Genomic DNA, 21,035 nt, shown 5'->3' with positions numbered 1-21,035 from the left:
CTGAGAATTGGTGTGTATATACACTCACTGGCCACTTTATTAGGTACACCTGTCCAACTTCTTGTTAACACTTAATTTCTAATCAGCCAATCACATGGCGGCAACTCAGTGCATTTAGGCAGCTAAGAACAGGAAACTGAGGCTACAATTTGTACAAGCTCATCGAAATTGGACAGTAGAAGATTGGAAAAACGTTGCTTGGTCTGATGAGTCTCGATTTCTGCTGCGACATTCGGATGGTAGGGTCAGAATTTGGCGTAAACAACATGAAAGCATGGATCCATCCTGCCTTGTATGGAGCATCTTTGGGATGTGCAGCCGACAAATCTGCGGCAACTGTGTGATGCCATCATGTCAATATGGACCAAAATCTCTGAGGAATGCTTCCAGCACCTTGTTGAATCTATGCCACGAAGAATTGAGGCAGTTCTGAAGGCAAAAGGGGGTCCAACCCGTTACTAGCATGGTGTACCTAATAAAGTGGCCGGTGAGTGTATACTGTATATGTATTTATTTATAAAACTTTAAATAATCTATTTCTTCCACTTTTTTGGTCACAATAGACTTTAAAGCTATCTATAGTTCATGAAAACCCTTTTAATACAAGTTGCACATTCTGTTGTCTACTAATATCTTGTATTTGGAGAGCGGATATTCAATAAAGTTCAGTTTTTCATAAAGTTAACCAGATTAGGGGTCTTGAATTGCATTTGGGGAAGAAATGCTGGAAGTTCAATAAAAGAGGAATATTTCATAAGTGGAGTTGTTTTTTAAAAGATTACATTTGAAAGGACAAGAAAAACTAAAAAAAAAACATAAGAAAGGACAAAAAGGCAGAAAATATAAGCATCATAGTTACTGCAAACATTCCAAGAGTTTTTAATCTGGAGACACCATTTAAAGGAAAATTGCCGATATTTACCATATAGAAATAGCTGATACATGCTGTCTGTATCATAGGAATTCAGCCTCTATTCTTTCTTAAATTATTAACTGTTCTATCCCCACCCCCCATGCCACCGCCACCCCCAACTTCCTTATTTGTGCCCAGGACAGATATAAAAGTGTGGCTGATAAGAAACTATTGTTAGGTCCGGACCGGGGGGGTGAATAATTTGGTATGGTTGTCTACCAGAAATATTAAACTGAAAATTTATTCCTGGAAATTAGGTCGTAGGTTTATTGGCCTTTACAAGGTGGTTGCTGTAATTAACCCTGTGACTTTTCATCTTGAGCTTCCTCTAACTCTCAAAATCCACAACGTTTTCCACAAGTCATTGCTCAGAAATATGAAGCGACTGTGAAGCCGTAGGCCTTGCCGCTGCCACCAATTATTGTTGATGTTAATTTGGGGTTTCAGGTGGCAAGAATTGTGAATTCTTGTATGTTTCGCCACTCTTTACAATACTTGGTGCACTGAAAGGATGTGGGTGCCGGCATCAGAGGTTAATGCCAGTAAATTAATTTGGACCTTCCATGTGGCCCATTCGGATAAACCTGGCCCCAAAGGTCCAGTGGCCCCTCGCAGAAAGGGGGGACTGTCACAAGGTTGGCACGTCCCACTGGGAGACCTGAAGTTAGAAGGTCACAATGAGAAATGAATCACAGGTTCTTTTAGGCACCTGGGATTCTTGTCCTACTTTAAATGGATTACCTTTCCTTTGGTGCTGGAGGGGTTAAGGACTCTTTCCTTGCTGGCTGGGAACATTAGCTTTTGTGCACACAGCTGGTGCTGCTGCTAATCATCTCTACTCCCTACATATACTAGCTCTGTGTGTTTCTTCCTTGCTGGTGAAAGAATTTTCTTCCTGTGCCAAGTGCTAAGCTGTGTAGTTGGAGTTGTAGATGTAGTGATCTGTAGTTTGCTGTAGTAAGTGTGTGTGTTTATTTCCTATTTAGTTTGTTCCTCCCTGTCCCTATACTCATCCCTTTTGTTGGTTAGTGCTTTTGTATGATTGTAGTTTTCGGTGATCCCTGTTTTGTCTTTCTGTCTGGTTAACTTTACATTTCTGTCCCATGCCTCCCCATAGGCCACTGTGCAGTATAATGCACTCCCCATAGGCCACCATACAGTATAATGCACTCCCCAAAGGCCTCTATATAGTATAGTGCACTCCCCATAAATAAATACAATACTCACCTCTCCTCCTCACTCTCCCACTACTCTGAGAACCCGCTCATCTCAGCTCAGCAGGCGCCATGTACTGATGTCATCGCGCCTCTGTCAGTGTCTGCGTAACTGACATCTGACGCAGAGGAGGAATGATGGGAGAAGGAGCATCCCGCTCCCACTCTGATCAATGCGGTGAACTGTATTGGCATCCAGTCAATATTGTTGAACTTGCCATGATGGGGTGGGACCGGATGTTGGCATCGGGCACCCCTCCTGCTCAAGGGACCCATAGCGACCAGGTGGCAGTACAGGGATATTGATTCTCCCTGCAGTGCTGCTGACTGTAACTATATGGGCGCGCTGTGTAAGTTACTGTACAGTTACTGTAGCATAGCTCCGAGTGGAACCCTCAAATCACGGGACCCGGGGCAAATGGTAAGAGAATAGGTAGATAATAGATAATAGACAGATAGATATAGATGATAGATAGATGATAGATAGATAGATAGATAGATAGATAGATAGATAGATAGATAGATAGATAGATAGATAGATAATAGATCTCCAGACCTGAACCCCATTGAAAACCTCTGGAATATAATCAGGAGGATGATGGATAGTCACAAGCCATCAAACAAAGAAGAACTGCGTACATTTTGGCGCCAGGAGCAGTGTGAAAGACTGGTGGAAAGCATGCCAAGACTCATGAAAGCTGTGATTAAAAATCATGGTTATTCCCCAAAATATTGATTTCTAAACTCTTCCTGCGTTAAAGCATTAATATTGTTGTTTCTAAATTATTATGAACTTGTTTTCTTTGCATTATTTGAGGTCTGAAAGTACTGGGGGGTTTTATTTTATTAATTTTGACCTTTTCTCCTTTTCATAAAAAAATACAAAATGCATTGCTTGGAAATTCGGAGACATGTTGTCAGAAGTTTATAGAATAAATGAACAATTTACATTTCACTCAAAAATAGACCTATAAAGAGAAAAATCTGAGAAACTGAACATTATGCAGTGGTCTCTTAAAGGGAATCTGTCAGCTCAAAAATCGTATATGAGCTGCGGCCACCGGCATCAGGGGCTTATCTACAGCATTCTGTAATGCATTCTGTAATGCTGTAGATAAGCCCCCGATGTATCCTGAAAGGTAAGAAAAACAAGTTAGAATATACTCACCCAGGGGCGGTCCCGCTGCGGTGGGCGTCGTGGTCCAGGTCCGGCAACTCCCATCTTCATTCCATGACGTCCTCTTCTTGTCTTCACGCTGCGGCTCCGGCGCAGGCGTACTTTCTCTTCACCCTGTTGAGGGCAGAGCAAAGTACTGCAGTGCACAGGCGCCGGGAAAGGTCAGAGAGGATGTCATCCTATGAAGATGGGAGGCCCCGGACCACAACGCCCATCGGACCAGACCGCAGCGGGACCGCCCCTGGGTGAGTATAATCTAACCTGTTTTTCTAACCTTTCAAGTTACATCGGGGGCTTATCTACAGCATTCCAGAATGCTGTAGATAAGCCCCTGATGCCGGTGGGCTTAGCTCATATACTATTTTTGGGGTGACAGATTCCCTTTAGTTTTTGCCAGAGCTGTAATTGGCAGTATTGCCGTTTTTTTCTCCCTTTTAGTGCAGTTGAATTTTTGTTTGTGTTTCCAGTAAACTGTATGGTAAAATGAACAGGGTCATTCAAAACTACAAATTGTTATGCAAAGAAAAAAAATAAAGCCCTAATCTGGGTATGTTGGCAAAAAAAAAAAAAAAAAGAATTATGGATTCTGGAGCGCAAAAAAGTAAAATAAAAAAATAATGATGGGGTTGAACATCTATTATCCCGGCTCGCCGGTTGTCAGTTGATTTTTGGGTCTCCTGCCATTTGTTACCTCTCTTCTGCTCATCCTCTTGGTGTCTTATATAAAGAATTAACCAGCAGGGGGCATCACTGAGCAGAAGTGAGCACGTGGCCTTATGTAACAACTGAGAGCCATCCGAAGGAATGATGAGAGTGATGATCCCACTTATGCATAGGAAAAAAAATGTTAAAAATGCCTTTTGCCTGGAATGTTGGATAGACATTACAGTACAGACCAAAAGTTTGGACACACCTTCTCATTTAAAGATTTTTCTGTATTTTCATGACTATGGAAATTGTACATTCACACTGAAGGCATCAAAACTATGAATTAACACATGTGGAATTTTATACTTAACAAAAAAGTGTGAAAAAACTGAAATTATGACTTATATTCTAGGTTCTTCAAAGTAGCCACCTTTTGCTTTGATGACTGCTTTGCACACTCTTGGCATTCTCTTGGTGAGCTTCAAGAGGTAGTCTCCGGGAATGGTTTTCACTTCACAGATGTGCCCTGTCAGGTTTAATAAGTGGGATTTCTTGTCTTATAAATGGGGTTGGGACCATCAGTTGTGTTGTGCAGAAGTCTGGTGGATACACAGCTGATAGTCCTACTGAATAGACTGTTAGAATTTGTATCATGGCAAGAAAAAAGCAGCAAAGTAAAGAAAAACGAGTGGCCATCATTACTTTAAGAAATGAAGGTCAGTCAGTCCGAAAAATTGGGAAAACTTTGAAAGTGTCCCCAAGTGCAGTGGCAAAAACCATCAAGTGCTACAAAGAAACTGGCTCACATGAGGACCGCCCCAGGAAAGGAAGACCAAGAGTCACCTCTGCTTCTGAGGATAAGTTTATCCGAGTCACCAGCCTCAGAAATCGCAGGTTAACAGCAGCTCAGATTAGAGACCAGGTCAATGCCACACAGAGTTCTAGCAGCAGACACATCTCTACAACAACTGTTAAGAGGAGACTTTGTGCAGCAGGCCTTCATGGTAAAATAGCTGCTAGGAAACCACTGCTAAGGACAGGCAACAAGCAGAAGAGACTTGTTTGGGCTAAAGAACACAAGGAATGGACATTAGACCAGTGGAAATCTGTGCTTTGGTCTGATGAGTCCAAATTTGAGATCTTTGGTTCCAACCACCGTGTCTTTGTGAGACGCAGAAAAGGTGAACGGATGGACTCTACATGCCTGGTTCCCACCGTGAATCATGGAGGAGGAGGTGTGATGGTGTGGGGGGGCTTTGCTGGTGACACTGTTGGGGATTTATTCAAAATTGAAGGCATACAGAAGCAGCATGGCTACCACAGCATCTTGCAGCGGCATGCTATTCCATCCGGTTTGCGTTTAGTTGGACCATCAACAGGACAATGACCCCAAACACACCTCCAGGCTGTGTAAGGGCTATTTGACCAAGAAGAAGAGTGATGTTGTGCTACGTCAGATGACCTGGCCTCCACAGTCACCAGACCTGAACCCAATCGAGATGGTTTGGGGTGAGCTGGACCGCAGAGTGAAGGCAAAAGGGCCTACAAGTGCTAAGCATCTCTGGGAACTCCTTCAAGATTGTTGGAAGACCATTCCCGGTGACTACCTCTTGAATCTCATCAAGAGAATGCCAAGAGTGTGCAAAGCAGTCATCAAAGCAAAAGGTGGCTACTTTGAAGAACCTAGAATATACGACATAATTTCAGCTGTTTCACACTTTTTTGCTAAGTATATAATTCCACATGTGTTAATTCATAGTTTTGATGCCTTCAGTGTGAATGTACAATTTTCATAGCCATGAAAATACAGATAAATCTTTAAATGAGAAGGTGTGGCCAAACTTTTGGTCTCTATTGTATGTTTCACACTGGAGTTTGTTTCTTAATTTTTAATTAAACATTTTTATCTAAAACTTGAACTTGAGAATTCTGCACGGACTTCAAATTTCACCAGTAAAAAATGTTTTATTTATTTATTTATGTATTTAATATACAAAACATTACAATCAATGTGAATCCATCCAGAGTTGAATCCTCTGCATTAACCCTTTGTGAACTGTGTATATACAGATGTACAAACATATAAAGTTAAAAAATAAAATAAAACCAGCAAGTGCCATTACATTTGATTATGTTAGAAATAAGTGAAATATTGCATTTTATCCACTTTGCTAAATACAAATATGTACAAAAAAAAATAATAAAAAATAAAAAATTAGAGTCTATACTTGGGTTTATCGTCAATAACCCATATACTTCAGTCAGTAAAAAAAAATAGTCCTGGACATGGACATAGATTATGTCCATGTTTTTCCATCCAGAATTTGGTAAAAGTGTTATTACACTATAGCAAATAAGGACTTTGTGGAGAATTTAAACATTTTTCAACTTTTGTGAATTTTGGGGTATTTTTTAATGATAAATTCGTACTCATAAGAAATCTTAAATTATTAAATTTGCAGGGTGGAAAGGAATCATGTAAAGTTTTAGAGGCCTGGCCTTCTGTGCGGCGCCATTTGGAAGCTGAACCGTTACTTTTCAGCCAAGAAAAGTCATTATTAACACTGCCCCCTAGTGGCACGTGTGATGAATACCAGTCGGTATAAAAAACATTCCCTTGGCCTTTTAATTCACATTATATACTGCGGAGAGATACAGGCTCGTTTTATCTTAAATTCCCAACAGTCATGTAAAAAAAAATTGAGTAAAATACTTTACAGCTTACGAGTGTATTAACTGGAAGAACAATTTTCCAATTTTAGAAATATCGCGACAACAAGCAAGCTCTTCTCCGCCGGATGTCCCACAAAAGACAGAAAGTGCATTAATGTGAACCTAAAGAAAAAAATGTTATCTTCTCCTTGTCGACGCTCAAAGTTGTGGCTTCGCCTTGCGTAAACGATTTCTGTTCCGTGGCTTTTTATTGCCTAAAAATCAATAATAATTGATAAAATTAGGAAAGAATTTTTCAATTTTTGTTTTGTATTTGAAGATTTATTTTATTGTTTTAGACTTTCAGGGATTTTTTTTTTTCATGCATATGACCAAAGGTTATATACAACAATGTGTAAACACTGACAAAGTTATTATTAACAAACAGTTACAATATATAGAATTGAGGTCTGGAGTTATAGGGTTAAAGAGAACAGTCTGGGTCAGGTACGGTGAATATTAGTCAAATGTGTAGAATTCTATATGACGCAAGTAAGAAATAATAAAGTACATTTCATGACAACATGTTGGATGCGCCCATGAATCCCGGCACCAGACACAAACCTAATGCCTTAAATATCCAAAAATCAAATTATCTGTCATTTGATAAAATGCTCAAACAAATATATACAGTTGAAACCAGAAGTTTCCATACACTATATAATAAGACACATCTGCAGGTTTTTCTCAATATCTGACATGAAATCAGAATAAACCTTTCCCGTTTTAGGTCAATTAGGATTACCATAATTATTAATATTTGTCAAATGCCAGAATAATGAGAGGGAGAGAATGTTGTAAGGCTTTTTTTTTTACTTACTGCAAAGTCAAAAGTTTACATACACTAAGATTACTATGCCTTTAAACAATCCTGGACTGCTCATAGGATGATGTCATGTGTTTGGAAGCTTCGATATTTGGCAACATCTGAGATAATTGGAGTCACAATTGTGGATGAATTTTAATGCACACCTGAAACACACTGCTTCTTTGTGTAGTATCGTGAGAAAGTCTAAAGAAATCAGCCAGGATATCAGGAAGAGAATTGTGGACTTGCACAAGTCTGGCTCGTTCTTGGGTACAATTTCAAGATACCTGAAAGTGCCTCGATCATCTGTGCAAACAATTGTACGTAAGTACAAAGAAGATGGGAATGTCCAGCCATCATACAGCTCAGTAAGGAGATGGGTTCTGTGTCCCAGAGATGAACGTGCTTTGGTCCGACATGTGCATATCAACCCAAGGACAAAAGCAAAAGACCTTGTGAAGATGATGGTAAGATTGTGTTAATATCTACAGTGAAACGAGTACTGTGTCAACATGGGCTCAAAGGCCACACTGCCAGGAAGAAGCCATTACTCCAAAAGAAACATAAAAAAGCCAGAATAATGTTTGCAAATGCACACAGGAACAAAGACCTTAATTTTTGGGAGACGTCCTGTGGTCTGATGAAAATAAAATTGAACTTTTTGGGCATAATGACGTTTGGAGAAAAAAGGGAGAAGCTTGAAAGCCTAAGAATACCATTCCTACTGTGAAAAACGGAGGTGGTGTGGGGTTGTTTTGCTGCAGGACAGACTGGTGCACTTCACAAAATAGACGGCATCATGAGAAAAGAAGATTATGTGACAATACTGAAGCAACATCTCAAGACATCAGCCAAGAAGTTAAAGCTTGGGTGGAAATGGGTCTTCCAAATGGACAATGACCCGAAGCATACTGCCAAAATGGTAACAAAGTGGCTTAAGGATAAAGTCAATGTTTTGGAGCCATCACAAAGCCCTGAGGTCAATCCTATTGAAAATTTATGGGTAAATTTGAAAAGGCCGGTGTGAACAAGGCGACCTACAAACCTGGGTCAGTTACACCAGTTTTGTCAGGAGGAATGGGCCCCAATTCTGACCAATAATTGTGAGAAGTTTGTGGAAGGAAATCCCAAACGTCTAACCCAAGTCATTCAGTTTTAGGGTAATGGTACCAAATATTAATGAAATGGATGGAAACTTTTGACTTTGCAGTAAGTAATAAAAATGCCTTAAAACATTCTCTCTCTCATTATTCTGGCATTTGGCAAATATTAATAATTATAGTAATCTTAATTGTGCTAAAACGGGAAAGGTTTATTCTGATTTCATGTCAGATATTGAGAAAAACATGAAGATGTGTCTTTTTATATAGTGGATGGAAACACCTGGTTTCAACTGAATATATAAATCTATAAATTACTAAATACATATGTTCCTGATAGAAGAGTGTTGATAATGTACAAAAAATATATACATGCTGTGTATGTATGTAGATATATATATATATATATATATATATATATATATATATATATATATATATATACTGTATATAAATATGTAACACGTCTTTTAGTGCTGGGATGGGAATGAAGAAATTAAAAAGTAACTTGGTTTATATGCATGTAAGGGATGCACTTTTTTGCACTATTGTTTTATTTTGTTTGTTTGTTTTTTTTCTGGCAGATTTTAATTAGTTTCCAAATAAATATTTAAATAAAACGTATTATTTCAAATAAATTGAAATTTTAGTATTGGAAAATCACATTTTAATTTATTTCCTTATATTTTTCTCTTTATAAAATCTCAAAATGATATTTCAACTATGAATATTATTCCGCATCTTGGCATTTGCATTAAACCAAGTTATATAAAAAGTGTTCTTTTTTTTCTTTACTTTTTTTAAGCTAGATGATTTTTGTTAAATCTCCGCACACACCTTTCTTGCACACTTTATTACAATCTTCAATCCTGACAAAGTTGTTGGAGTTTCCCCCACAACCAGTATATGTAAACTCTTCACAGGCTTTGGATTCAATGTTGAAATAATAGCGGGGGACAGAAGCAGAGCAGGACCCCTCATCCTTTGGGCTATAGCAGAAGCTGGGAGCATCTATAAACACAAAACCAAAGAGCTGCTATAATGGACGAATAGAGAAAGAGACGAGGATGTGAAAGGGACATTATCTATTATCTATCTATTATCTATCTATTATCTATCATCCATCTATTATCTATCTATCTATCTATCTATTATCTACCTATATATTATCTATCTATCTATCTATCATCTATCTATCTATCTATCTATCTATCTATCTATCTATTATCTACCTATATATTATCTATCTATCTATCTATCTATCTATCTATCTATTATCTTTCTATTATCTATTTATCTATCATCTTTTTATTATCTATCTTATCTATCATCTATCTATCTATTATCTATCTACTGTATCTATTATCTATCTATCTATCTATCTATCTATCTATTATCTATCTATCTATCTATCTATTATCTATCTATCTATTATCTATCTATCTATCTATCTATCTATTATTTATCTATTATCTATCTATCTATCTATCTATCTATCTATCTATCTATCTATCTATCTATCTATCTATCTATCTATCTCATATTTTCTATTTATCTATCTCATATCTTTATATCCCAGTCTCTCTAACATCTCATATCTATCTATTTATCTATTTCTATCAATCAATCAACAATCAATATATTTTTTCTTTTTAAATTGCATTAAAATTGTAACAGTATATGTCATTGATGTAAAAAAAAAATGTTCCATTAAGTGGATCTGTCACCAGATTTCACATTACACTCCACATTCATTATTAAATAGATGACATAGACCTAATGAGGCCGGTGTAGTTACCATGAAAACCCCTATGTCATAATGGCAGCATAATCCTCTTTGAAAGTGTATCCCCAATTTCTGCACACCTTCCACCTGATTAGCAGCTCATCACTGTTCTTCCTCCCTGATGCTGCTGAATCTGCACCAACCTGGTGTGATTGACAGCTCCTCAGTGTCCCTCCTCTCTGCTGCTGAATCTCCAGCTACTTAGTCTGATTTACAGCTCCTCAGTGTTTTTCCTCACAACCCCACAACATGTTGCTGCCACCTCCGTGTTTCACAGTAGGGATGGTGTTCTTAGGCTTCCAAGCTTCTCCCTTTTTTTCTCCAAACGTCATTATGCCCAAAAAGTTCAATTTTAGTTTCATCAGACCACAGGATGTCTCCAAAAATTAAGGTCTTTGTTCCTGTGTGCATTTGCAAACATTAATCTGGCTTTTTTATGTTTCTTTTGGAGTAATGGATTCTTCCAGGCAGAGTGGTCTTTCAGCCCATGTTTACACAGTACTCATTTCACTGTGGATATTAACACAATCGTACCAGCTTCCACCATCATCTTCACAAGGTCTTTTGCTTTTGTCCTTGGGTTGATATGCACATGTCGGACCAAAGCATGTTCATCTCTGGGACACAGAACCCATCTCCTTCCTGAGCTGTATGATGGCTGGACATTCCCATCTTGTTTGTACTTGCATATAATTGTTTTTACAGATGAATGAGGCACCTTCAGGTATCTTGAAATTGTACCCAAGGATGAGCCAGACTTGTGCAAGTCCACAGTTCTCTTCCTGATATCCTGGTTGATTTCTTTAGACTTTCCCATGAAGTCCAGGATTGTTTAAAGGCAAAGTAATCTTAGTGTATGTAAACTTTTGACTTTGCAGTAAGTAAAAAAATGCCTTTCAACATTCTCTCTCTCATTATTCTGGCAACCTGGTGTGATTGACAGCTTAGTCTGATTTACAGCTCCTCAGTGTTCTTCCTCCTTCTACTGTTAACTCTTGATCCACTGAGCCAAAATAACAGCTCCTCAGAGACTCCCTGCTGCTGCTGAAATCTCTCACTGCTCAGCATAAACTGCAGCTGTCAGTCAGACTGTGCGTTTGGAGATCAGATAGCTGTCAGTCAGGCCGCATGGACGGACACTGAATATACTTGGACTCATCAACTTTCTCACTTTTGTAACGCCGGTCGCTGCTTGAGAACAGAATACGGTGCTACTATGAATGACTCAGGGCACAATATGATATTAAACCAACTTTTCTTTATAACTTATGCAAAAAATTACAGAATTTTCTCTCCCAACACAATATGGGCCACAACAGCCACAACTCACACAGTACAAGTTATGCAGCCTGAGAGACCCCAAGTGCCAGCTTCACAGACAGGAATCAGACTACCCCGAAACAGGAATGCCTCAAGATCTGGATTCCCCACTCTCCATCACCGCGCTGCTTCTTCTCAAATGCCCAGAAACTCTCTCTGAGGTAACTGTCCTGTTTCCAGAATCTTCTTGTCTTTAACTCATGGGTGACCTCCAGTGGCTGAACAAAATTACTACAACAACATTGTAATTATCCTGTCTATTACTCAAGGGTGACCTCCGGTGGCTGAACACAGTTACTGTATCAACACTGTTTATGATAGAAAAAACATCACCATATTACACTTTTTAGCTGGACTCCTAAAATGCTCATTTTAATATTAACATTATACAGCCATTCAGACAGGGACACTCACAGTAAGTACACCAGCCTCACCAGGATTGGATCCATCTATAAACTATGCAGCTTGTTTTATGAAATCAGGTGACAGATACACTTTTGAAAGGATTCCTACTGAGTTTAAAATGATCACAAGGTTTCCTCTTGCTGGAAAACCAAGAGATCAGCTGTAATTTGTGATGGAACTCAGCAACAAGTGTTTCATTCCCCTGCAGCGCCATCACAGGGGAAATCAAGCATTACATGAATGTCATTAAAAGCAGAACCAGACAGGTCCTCCGGGCAAAAGACGCTGCCAGTGGCCACCCCTTCCTCTAGAATGAGGACCCCCAACAATGAAGTCAGATCTCCCCAAGAGTGTGTATAACAATGTGATGTTAAATACAGACATTCCTATTAAAAAAAAAGAACTGGCAAAAAGTGAATAAATAATGTTGGAATAGTCGAAACAAGTATTATACAAAAATTGGTGAGTGTCCCTTTAACAATTGCTATATAGTATTATAGTATTCAAGTGACACATATCTACAATTACTCTTATCTTTTTTTCTAATTTTTCGGGTTAGTGGCTGAGGAATGAGTAATGCCTTGTTCAGACACAACTCACTTACATAAGATAATGATACTAATGATGTGACCAAGTCTTAAGTCACAAGGAAAAGTGATATCATCTAAGGGAAACAGAGAGAAAGTGATTGTGTCAGACGCCTTCCTCTGTGAGATGCCCTAAAGGCAGCGCTATGGATGGAGCAATCCTTCCTGCAACACCCCAGTGTATGATAATAAATGAGCATTAAAGGGGTTGTCACTTATTGGAAGCAGTCTCTGGTATAGCAATGTCACATGATGACCACAAAAGACAGCAGGAGATGGCAGGAGCTCCGCCAGTCCAGCAGGTAAATATACTTCTTTTTTAAAACTTTTTGCAACAAACAAGCACTGGGAAGAATGTATTATCCAGTAGTGGGCAATCCCTTTAAAGGGAATCATTCACCAGGTTTTTTTCTATCCCATCTGAGTACAGGATGATGTAGAGACTGAGACCGTGATTCCAGCGATGTGTCACTTACTGGGCTACTTGCTGTAGTTTTGATAAAATCCCAGTTATCTCTGCTACAGATCTTCCAATTCTCTTGAAAGGCTGAGCTCTGTATAACCCCGCCCACACCACTGATTGGCTGCTTTTCTATGTACACTGTACAGAGGGAGACAGCTGCCAATCAGTGGTGGGGGCGTGGCAGGACTTCATGGCAGCAGGTTTACTTGTCCTCTAGGATAATCTCCTGCTGACAAAATAGTGATTCTATCAAAACTACAGAAAGCAGCCCTGTAAGTGACACATCACTGGAATCAGGGTCTCTGTTCTTATATTATGCTGCTTTCAGATTAGGTGGCACAAATCTGGTGACCGATTTACTTTAAATATAAAATTACACTACAAAAAAAACAAAACTCATGGTCTAAAATTCCCTCCCATATTCTCCAACTTTTCTCTGATCGTATTTTGCCCCATGTCCTCTTCCTCATTGCCAGTAACTGGCTGCAGCAGGAGCCTCCCCCCATCTGCCCTGTCTCCAGTAGGACATAAGCGTTGTGAAGCAGGTTGTCAGATCTAGCACAGACTTCAGCTAGAGACAGTGGTTCATCTACCGCACAATAGAGGCAGCGGGTATAGAAAACAGAATGGGACCCCATAAAAAATCATGAAATGAACCCTCAACTGTACCGCAGGGTTTTACCACCTAAGACAGACTTTGTGTTTGATTTCTCCTCTATCATCTTTCCATCGTTCTTCGGCTGATTCTCCTTCCCCTTTCCACCCAGTTGCTATTTTGGCTACTTATTCTCCCTGCAATGGTCACCAAGTAAACTGAGTATTAAATGCAGCAAATCAAATGATTGTCGCTCCATGTAACACGTGACCGGACCGTCCCTGCCCGATCATAGTGGAGGCCCGAGTCTATAACGTCCATAGGTCCATAGTGCATATCGATCTATAAGAAGCTTCTTCCATAATCTGAACCTCCCATAAGATTTTTCTCGAGCTGCACCAGTTCTCTGGAATGCGCTACCCTGGACAATGAGCTTAATTCCCAGCATGCACAGTTTTAAGTGTGAACTAAAAACATCAGACAGCTCTGTCACATCCCCACATTCCCTGATCTGGCTACATGTTCTCTGGACACCAATCCATTGCTTTAACAGTTATCCCCAATTCCTTCCATCAATCTAATGCACTTTAGAATTTATAGTTATATGTACTGTATGTAACATAGATAAATGATATGGATAGATGATAGATAGATAGTAGACAGATAATAGATAGATAGATAGATAGATAGATAGATAGATAGATAGATAGATAGATAGATAGATAGATCGATAATAGATACATAGATTATAATAGAAAGATAGATAGGTAATAGATAGATAATAGATAGATAGAAATATAATAGATAGATAGATAGATAGATAGATAGATAGATAATAGATAGATAGATAATAGATAGAAAAATAATAAATAGATGATTGATATATAGATAGATAATAGATAGATAGATATATAGATAGATGATAGATAGATAGATAGATAGATAGATAGATAGATAGATAGATAGATAGATAGGTGAATTAAATAGAACTACAAGGACAATGATAGTAATATCTCCACCACCATGATTATCTATTTCTGACATATTTTGTATTTTTTTCCCCACCTGGGTGAGACTGCCGATGCCCCTGTCTCTCTCTTAGAGTCCCCTCTTTATGGACGACATACCAATCACAGGGGGCGCTATTATGGCACCTTCTTATTTGAAATATAATAAATGTTTTGGAGATTTTGGGAAATACAATCACATTTTGCACTTTCTTCTAGGCCATATTTTGCCTTTGTTTTAACTTACATTAATTAGTTCCATATTCTTATATTATTTTAATTGTTTTTTTTCTGGAATTTTAGATGATTTTATATCATTTCCACCATTCGTCGGTTGTGATATTTTATGATTCTTTTCTTGTTACTTTGTATCGTGTTATCTAATCATGAGTGAGTCATGAGGCAGCCGGACACCGCTGAATGTCATCACTTACTTCGTTTGGGAGCGCAGGTCTCCAGACAAGATGCCTCATCCTTGAAATTATTATCATTTCCATAGCAGCCGCTAAAAATAAACTTTTCACACTTCATAGTAATCAGATTGAAGGCATAGCGCTTCAGAAAGGCTCGGCAACGACCCTCCTCCGGCTCCATCCTGCAAATTTTGGGGACTTCTAGAAATGTAAAGTAAAAAGGTTACAAGTCAATATAACAGACACATCCGATACATCATGAACCAAATAGAAGAAAAACACCGTAGTAGTAATACAAAAACATTCATCTTATCAGTGAGAAAGGACAAAGGAGAAGCGTGGATGCCGTTCAGGGGTCACTTGACATTTGTGATTTTTAGTAGGACTTTTTAGTAGAACCATAGGACAGGAATGTGACATATGGTGGCAGCTCCACCTTGAGGGTATGAGCTATTGGTCAACCATTCCATGTTAGTTTTTGCTCCCTGACCATTAGCCCTATTATTAATTCTCCAGCTTTTGCAGAACGACGTTCTCACATAGAGCGCTCTAGACCTTTCCCAACTGGTCCACTTTTTCTAAGTTCTTGGCTGTCGATTGTAAGATTTTTTCATTAACATGCATGCTCGAATCATCTGAAAGAAACCCAACACAACCAATCAATGTTACCCCATGACCCATCTACTCCATCCTGATATGACATGGATACTTGACAGCTGCTGATTGATCCAGCCGAATGCCCCTAAGGTCTACAAGGAGCAGGAATGGGTTTTCGAAGATGAGCCCAAATAAACTTTCAATAATGGGGTCAAGTTTTATTATCTAATCTTGAATGGAAGAAGGGACAATAATGGGGTCCTACGCATACCCCTCCCTTCATATTTAGCTACTGGTAGCATAGCAAGCAATCTGAAAGAGGGTTGTATAAGCCAGACAACTCCTTTAAGGGAAATGATGAAAAGTGTAAAGAATTAAAACAAGGACCTTGACAAGCCCCAAATCACGGACTTAAACCTATATATTTTATATTTAATACGTTGGCTAAAAAGTCCTCATTTCAGACTGTCATGGACTGTAATGAATGGTTGGCAACCCTGTGGATAAGTATTAAAGGGCAAAAATAATTGTCAAAAGTTGAGAGAATTGATAAGAGTTGGGCAAAAACTTTATAAAGTTGGGCAAAAACTTTATATAGTTGTTAGCTGAACGCTTGTTCTGCTGACAGTTCTTTTCCCTGACCCCAATAAACATGGACAGTCAATCATCTACCCTAATGTATGCTCAATCAGGGGAGCAAGCTGAGTGATCTCCCATGAAAACATGCCCAGACCTTGCCTTTGAAGGCAAGTTATGACATCCCCATACACAATAGATGGTTTTTAAGTGGTGTCCTATCCATCAGCCAAGGACCCCATCTAAAAACGGCAACCCTTATGGACTTGACTGGGCATTGTTTTGGTGAAAACACAGGCCATCTCTGCATATTGTCTTCTCTAATTTTTCTTAGGAGGCACCTATGGCATTATTTCCATCTCAAGAAGCTAAAAGGCTAGGATCAGCTCTCCCCACTTACACTGGATCCAACATTATGGGAGCTTTTCAGAACAATCCTCATTGGCCTCAGCAGAAAGTGACCTGTTCTTGTCTTAGCTTTGGTTGGACCTCAATGTTACATCGGAGGGTCATCTTTCCTTCCGATAAATCATTTCAACCCCACATTATATAACAATAAAACAATGAAAAGTACCTAACACAATGCAAAAGAAAAAAGAAAAAATTAGAGTATCACTTATAAAATTAGAGGAACACTTGCGGCACTCATGCAATTAATAAGGTCCAAAATTCCAGTGATAGGTCATTAAGTTGCTATGGGGTAAGTTCAGTAGATGTTCAGCCAAAAATAAAGACCTACGGAGCCTTCATGATTTGTGGGGGGATTCTGCACAGAACCGATTAACACCTATGAAGTAATATGTAGCGTTATAGGGTGACGGTCACGTATGGCATAATGGTGCATCAACGTAGAACTCACTTTTGATTTTCCAGCAAGTTTTTTCGCAATCCTCCAAGGTCTCAAAATTGTTAGCATTTCCCCCGCAGCCTCCGTACAAGAACTCCTGGCACGTCTGGGTGTAGCGGTCATAATAATAGTGGAGCAGCGTGGCTTTACAGAGACCATCATCCATGGGAAGAAGACAAGCGCTCATGTCTGCAAGGAAATCATCACATGTTATCAGGGGGATGTGGGACAAAGTACAAAAACATTCCCAGACAGAAGGCAAATAAGGGTCTATGGTGCAACAACGTGACCGGTGCATTCAGCATTATCATAGGACCGGCAAGGTCCTGGAGCAGAAGAAATACCTTTACATTTCTGGATAAGTAAAGATTCAGATGCAGCAGAGCTGAGTTTGTTATTTTAATCTGCATCATTTATGGAATATTATACCCTGTAAAACCACATTACGAACTCATCACTGCTCTCACTTTCCGACAGATGCACACTTCTTTTTGTGCTGAAGGAATAAAATTAATAAGGTATCCATCAAGAGAAACAGAACTTTTATAAAAAAAAAATTCAGAGATTCCACATGAATCCTTGAGATAAAAAACCCCCCACTATAATGTGATTAACAGGACTATGGAGGTGGAAGATTGTCCCATAGGAGGCTATGGGTGTATATTTTAGGTCCACATGCACAATGAATCTTTTAAAGCAGAACTTTTATACTTTGTCCTTTCTTTTCTGGATCTCATCCCAATTTTTCTACAAAGTGACCCCATCACTACGACATGTCAAGATCCCGAACATTGCAAAAAAAATAGAAAATAATCCAAAGAAACAAGCTGAGAACTTATTATCCCATCTCCAATCACAAATGGTTTTGTTTTTGCAAAACTAGCCAGGAAGAAAAAAAATCAAATTCTATATTGTTACCCTAAAAAGTCAATGTCTGACTATCTCCAATAGGTGGCGATGGAAGGCAAACTTTCTTCCTCCCTGGATGTGTGCTAATTTGCATACCCTTTTCCCAAGAAGCATTGCCTGCAATATAAGTCTGTACTGCAACATTTTTTCTTTTATGGGTGTCGCGTGAATTTATGAGAAAAAAATCAATATGAAATAATATTCAGATAGGAGTCTATAGGTCCGTACATACTTCATATGCATAAAGCCACAGATGTGCAGAATAAATCCTAAAAAGCAAACCAGAGAGGAACACTTTGCATTTCCATTTTTCCATAGTAACCTCTTAAAATTCCCCATAAAAAAACAGAAAGCAGCAAACTTCTTAATTTCCAAGGCTTGAAACAATTATCCCTTCCCCCTATCCCTTGAGTATTGTGAGGCATTCCAACCTAGGAATGTGCAGGGTTCTCATATTTACACAGAGGAGGAGCAGAAATGATGCACTAATTACTAAATCCTTTGCTACATTGTATCAATTATGAATTATCTAACGCATTTCGCGCCTATGCAACCTCTTCTGCACATGCACTAACGACTTGTAGGAACGTGATGCATCTAGAAACTCGAAAGGGAAAGTAATCGAAGGCTTCAAATAACCCGAAACTTTCTTTTTCTTTTTTGCTCAGCACTCCATGAATAAATGCCCCCCCATCCCTCTTACTTCTTGCTGCGGATGTTCCATCCTGGGCGATGGCTTGGACCAAGAGGGTGGCAGCAGCCAAGACCTGGGCAGCATAGACTTGCATGGCTGTTGGAGATATCTCTTGGACTCTGAACTTCAGGCTGAGCCTCACAAAGGCTTTTGTACAAGGCGGAGCTGGATTGAGTTTAATAGACAGACTCAACTTCCTAAGGAACTTTTATACACAAAGCGAGCAGAAGCCTGAAGCAGAAGGAGTGGCCGCAGTGACTCATCCCTTCTGGAGCAGACATCATCAATATCCCAGTGTAGCCGGGCTCTTAGGCACTCTTATTATGCAAAAAACAAACAAAAAAAACCACGTCATCCACAAGGGAGGGGAGTTTTGCAACTTTGAAATTCAAGCGAAAAAGTAAATTTTGCAGAAACCCCTCCCTAAAGAAACACAGAGGGGATCTCTCAAAGGCCAAAGTCATTGCAATGTTATTTTTATCTCACTAGTCTGTAATATTTTTATATCGCGGGTCCTTGATGTAACTGAAATGATGTCGTAAAGGTTACGAAATGAAGGGCATGACGCTTCCTAAAATTTATAAATGTGACATACACCGATGGGTTATAAAGTTCATTAGTCAACACTTATAATAAGAGACTAGAATTATTATTATTATCATTTACAGTTAACGATATCATTATTTTATTATATCTTACAAATTTTACTATTTTTTATTATATATTTTATTATTTAGAGTCTATTATTCAGATTATTATTATTTATTGTTATAGCGCCATTTATTCCTTGGCACTTTACATGTGAGGAGGGGTATACATAATAAAGACAGGTACAGTAATCTTGAACAATACAAGTCACGACTGGTACAGGAGGCGAGAGGACCCATTGTTTTATTATAATTTTTTGTATTTATGGTATATAAATAGTTATTTATGTTATACACTGTGAACCTCAAAAATGAGTGCTGTTTCCCTTGTGTAGTTTTGGTACAGGAAGATTCTTATGATGCTTTCACATTGCGTCCTTGCACACGTTCAGTGGCCCCATCAGGGTTTGTGTCCAACCCAATCTCTCCCCCTGCAAAATGGGATTCGGGTGTATTCGTCAACGGGGTCATAGACTATAATGGTGCCAGCAGAGTCATCATGCGCACTGCCGTGCATTATTTTTGGGCATATATGCCTACTGGAGGCGGACACTCAGAAGCAGTCTGCTACGTCTTGGTGTATGCCTCCGGTAGGCGTAGACGCCCGAAAATGAAAAACGACAGGCCAAACGTTCACTCTGTCAGCACCATTATAGTCTATGGTGCCGTCAGTGCATATGCCCGAATCCCATTTTGTGGGGTGTTCATACGCAAGCCCCAATGGGACCATTGGATGTGGGCAAGAATGTAGTGTGAAACGGGCCTTATCGGGCCTCATTCACTAGAACGATCTATGGTATAGCAGTTATTTGTTGTCCAGAGCTTAGATCCCATGTTACCAGATCAGTGCAGGAGATGAACGAGGTCCGTCATCTCTTTCCTGCCAGTCGGCTTTCTGTTGTGTGTAGGTGCCCATCATGGTGTACTGTGATAGTGGAGGCCAATGTAGACACAGGACCATTCACAGAAACACACGAGTGGTCAATTCATAGAACTTTCCACTTCTAGCATAAATTGGTATTTATGGTTTTATGTGGAAGTGGTGTAATATAGGATTCCTGGTTGATGCCAAAAAACCACAGAACTATGTACTTGGACGATCGTTGTTGTAGACTTCCAGGAGAAGATTAGGAGACGCCAAGAAAATGATCCCAGCAGGCAAACAATGTGTAACCATAATTTCTCTGCACCTGAAGGTGAAGGAGCCAAATATATATATGGGGGGGTCAGATTGTAATTGGCTACTGGATATGATCATAGATGGGTACTTGTACCCATCATTCATCATGTTTGATGCTTGGCTCCATCTAATAACGTGTCCTGGCATTCAAAAGTTTCACACAAGCTACACCAACAGCAATTTCATGATCCACAAAAAATTGAGTTTGGTACCCAGCTATGGATATACAGGTTGAAGGACTCAAATTCTTTGATGAAAATGAGAACACAGTTGTGGACATGGACGTTTTACAGCATTTCTGTTCAGCTTTGTGACAACTACCGTGAGAATTGTTTCAGCAAATGAGATGCTCCTGTTTTACGTGGTTTACTCTCTGTTATAATCTCACCTGGTGAGGTGGCTGATAAGATGTAGGTCACGGTGTCACAAATGGGTCA

The 21,035-nt window shown here is 39.2% G+C and overlaps 1 protein-coding gene across 1 annotated transcript; it reads right to left on the bottom strand.

The window, feature by feature from the left end:
* Window positions 1–5,897: 5,897 nt before the first annotated feature.
* TFPI2 (tissue factor pathway inhibitor 2) lies at window positions 5,898–19,004 on the bottom strand. Its single transcript, XM_077268170.1, has 5 exons — window positions 18,781–19,004; window positions 17,181–17,357; window positions 15,170–15,349; window positions 9,410–9,583; window positions 5,898–6,879 (listed from the first exon to the last, which is right to left on the bottom strand). The coding sequence occupies exons 1-5, from the start codon at window positions 18,863–18,865 to the stop codon at window positions 6,824–6,826; spliced, it is 672 nt and encodes a 223-aa protein (XP_077124285.1). The 5' UTR covers window positions 18,866–19,004; the 3' UTR covers window positions 5,898–6,823.
* Window positions 19,005–21,035: the final 2,031 nt, after the last annotated feature.

The sequence above is a fragment of the Ranitomeya variabilis genome, chromosome 6 (assembly GCF_051348905.1).
Source record: "Ranitomeya variabilis isolate aRanVar5 chromosome 6, aRanVar5.hap1, whole genome shotgun sequence".
NCBI classification, from domain to species: Eukaryota; Metazoa; Chordata; class Amphibia; order Anura; family Dendrobatidae; genus Ranitomeya; species Ranitomeya variabilis.
This window is presented reverse-complemented; position numbering and strand designations above follow the sequence as displayed.

Bases quoted from the DNA above. Each gene is read 5' to 3' on its own strand.
- TFPI2 (XM_077268170.1), bottom strand. From the start codon at position 18,865: ATGCAAGTCTATGCTGCCCAGGTCTTGGCTGCTGCCACCCTCTTGGTC. The intron at 15,350-17,180 runs GTGAGTTCTACG...TTACATTTCTAG, and splicing joins AACTTGCTGGAAAATCAAAA to AAGTCCCCAAAATTTGCAGG. The intron at 9,584-15,169 runs GTAAGTGATGAC...TTGTGTTTATAG, and splicing joins GACCTGCGCTCCCAAACGAA to ATGCTCCCAGCTTCTGCTAT.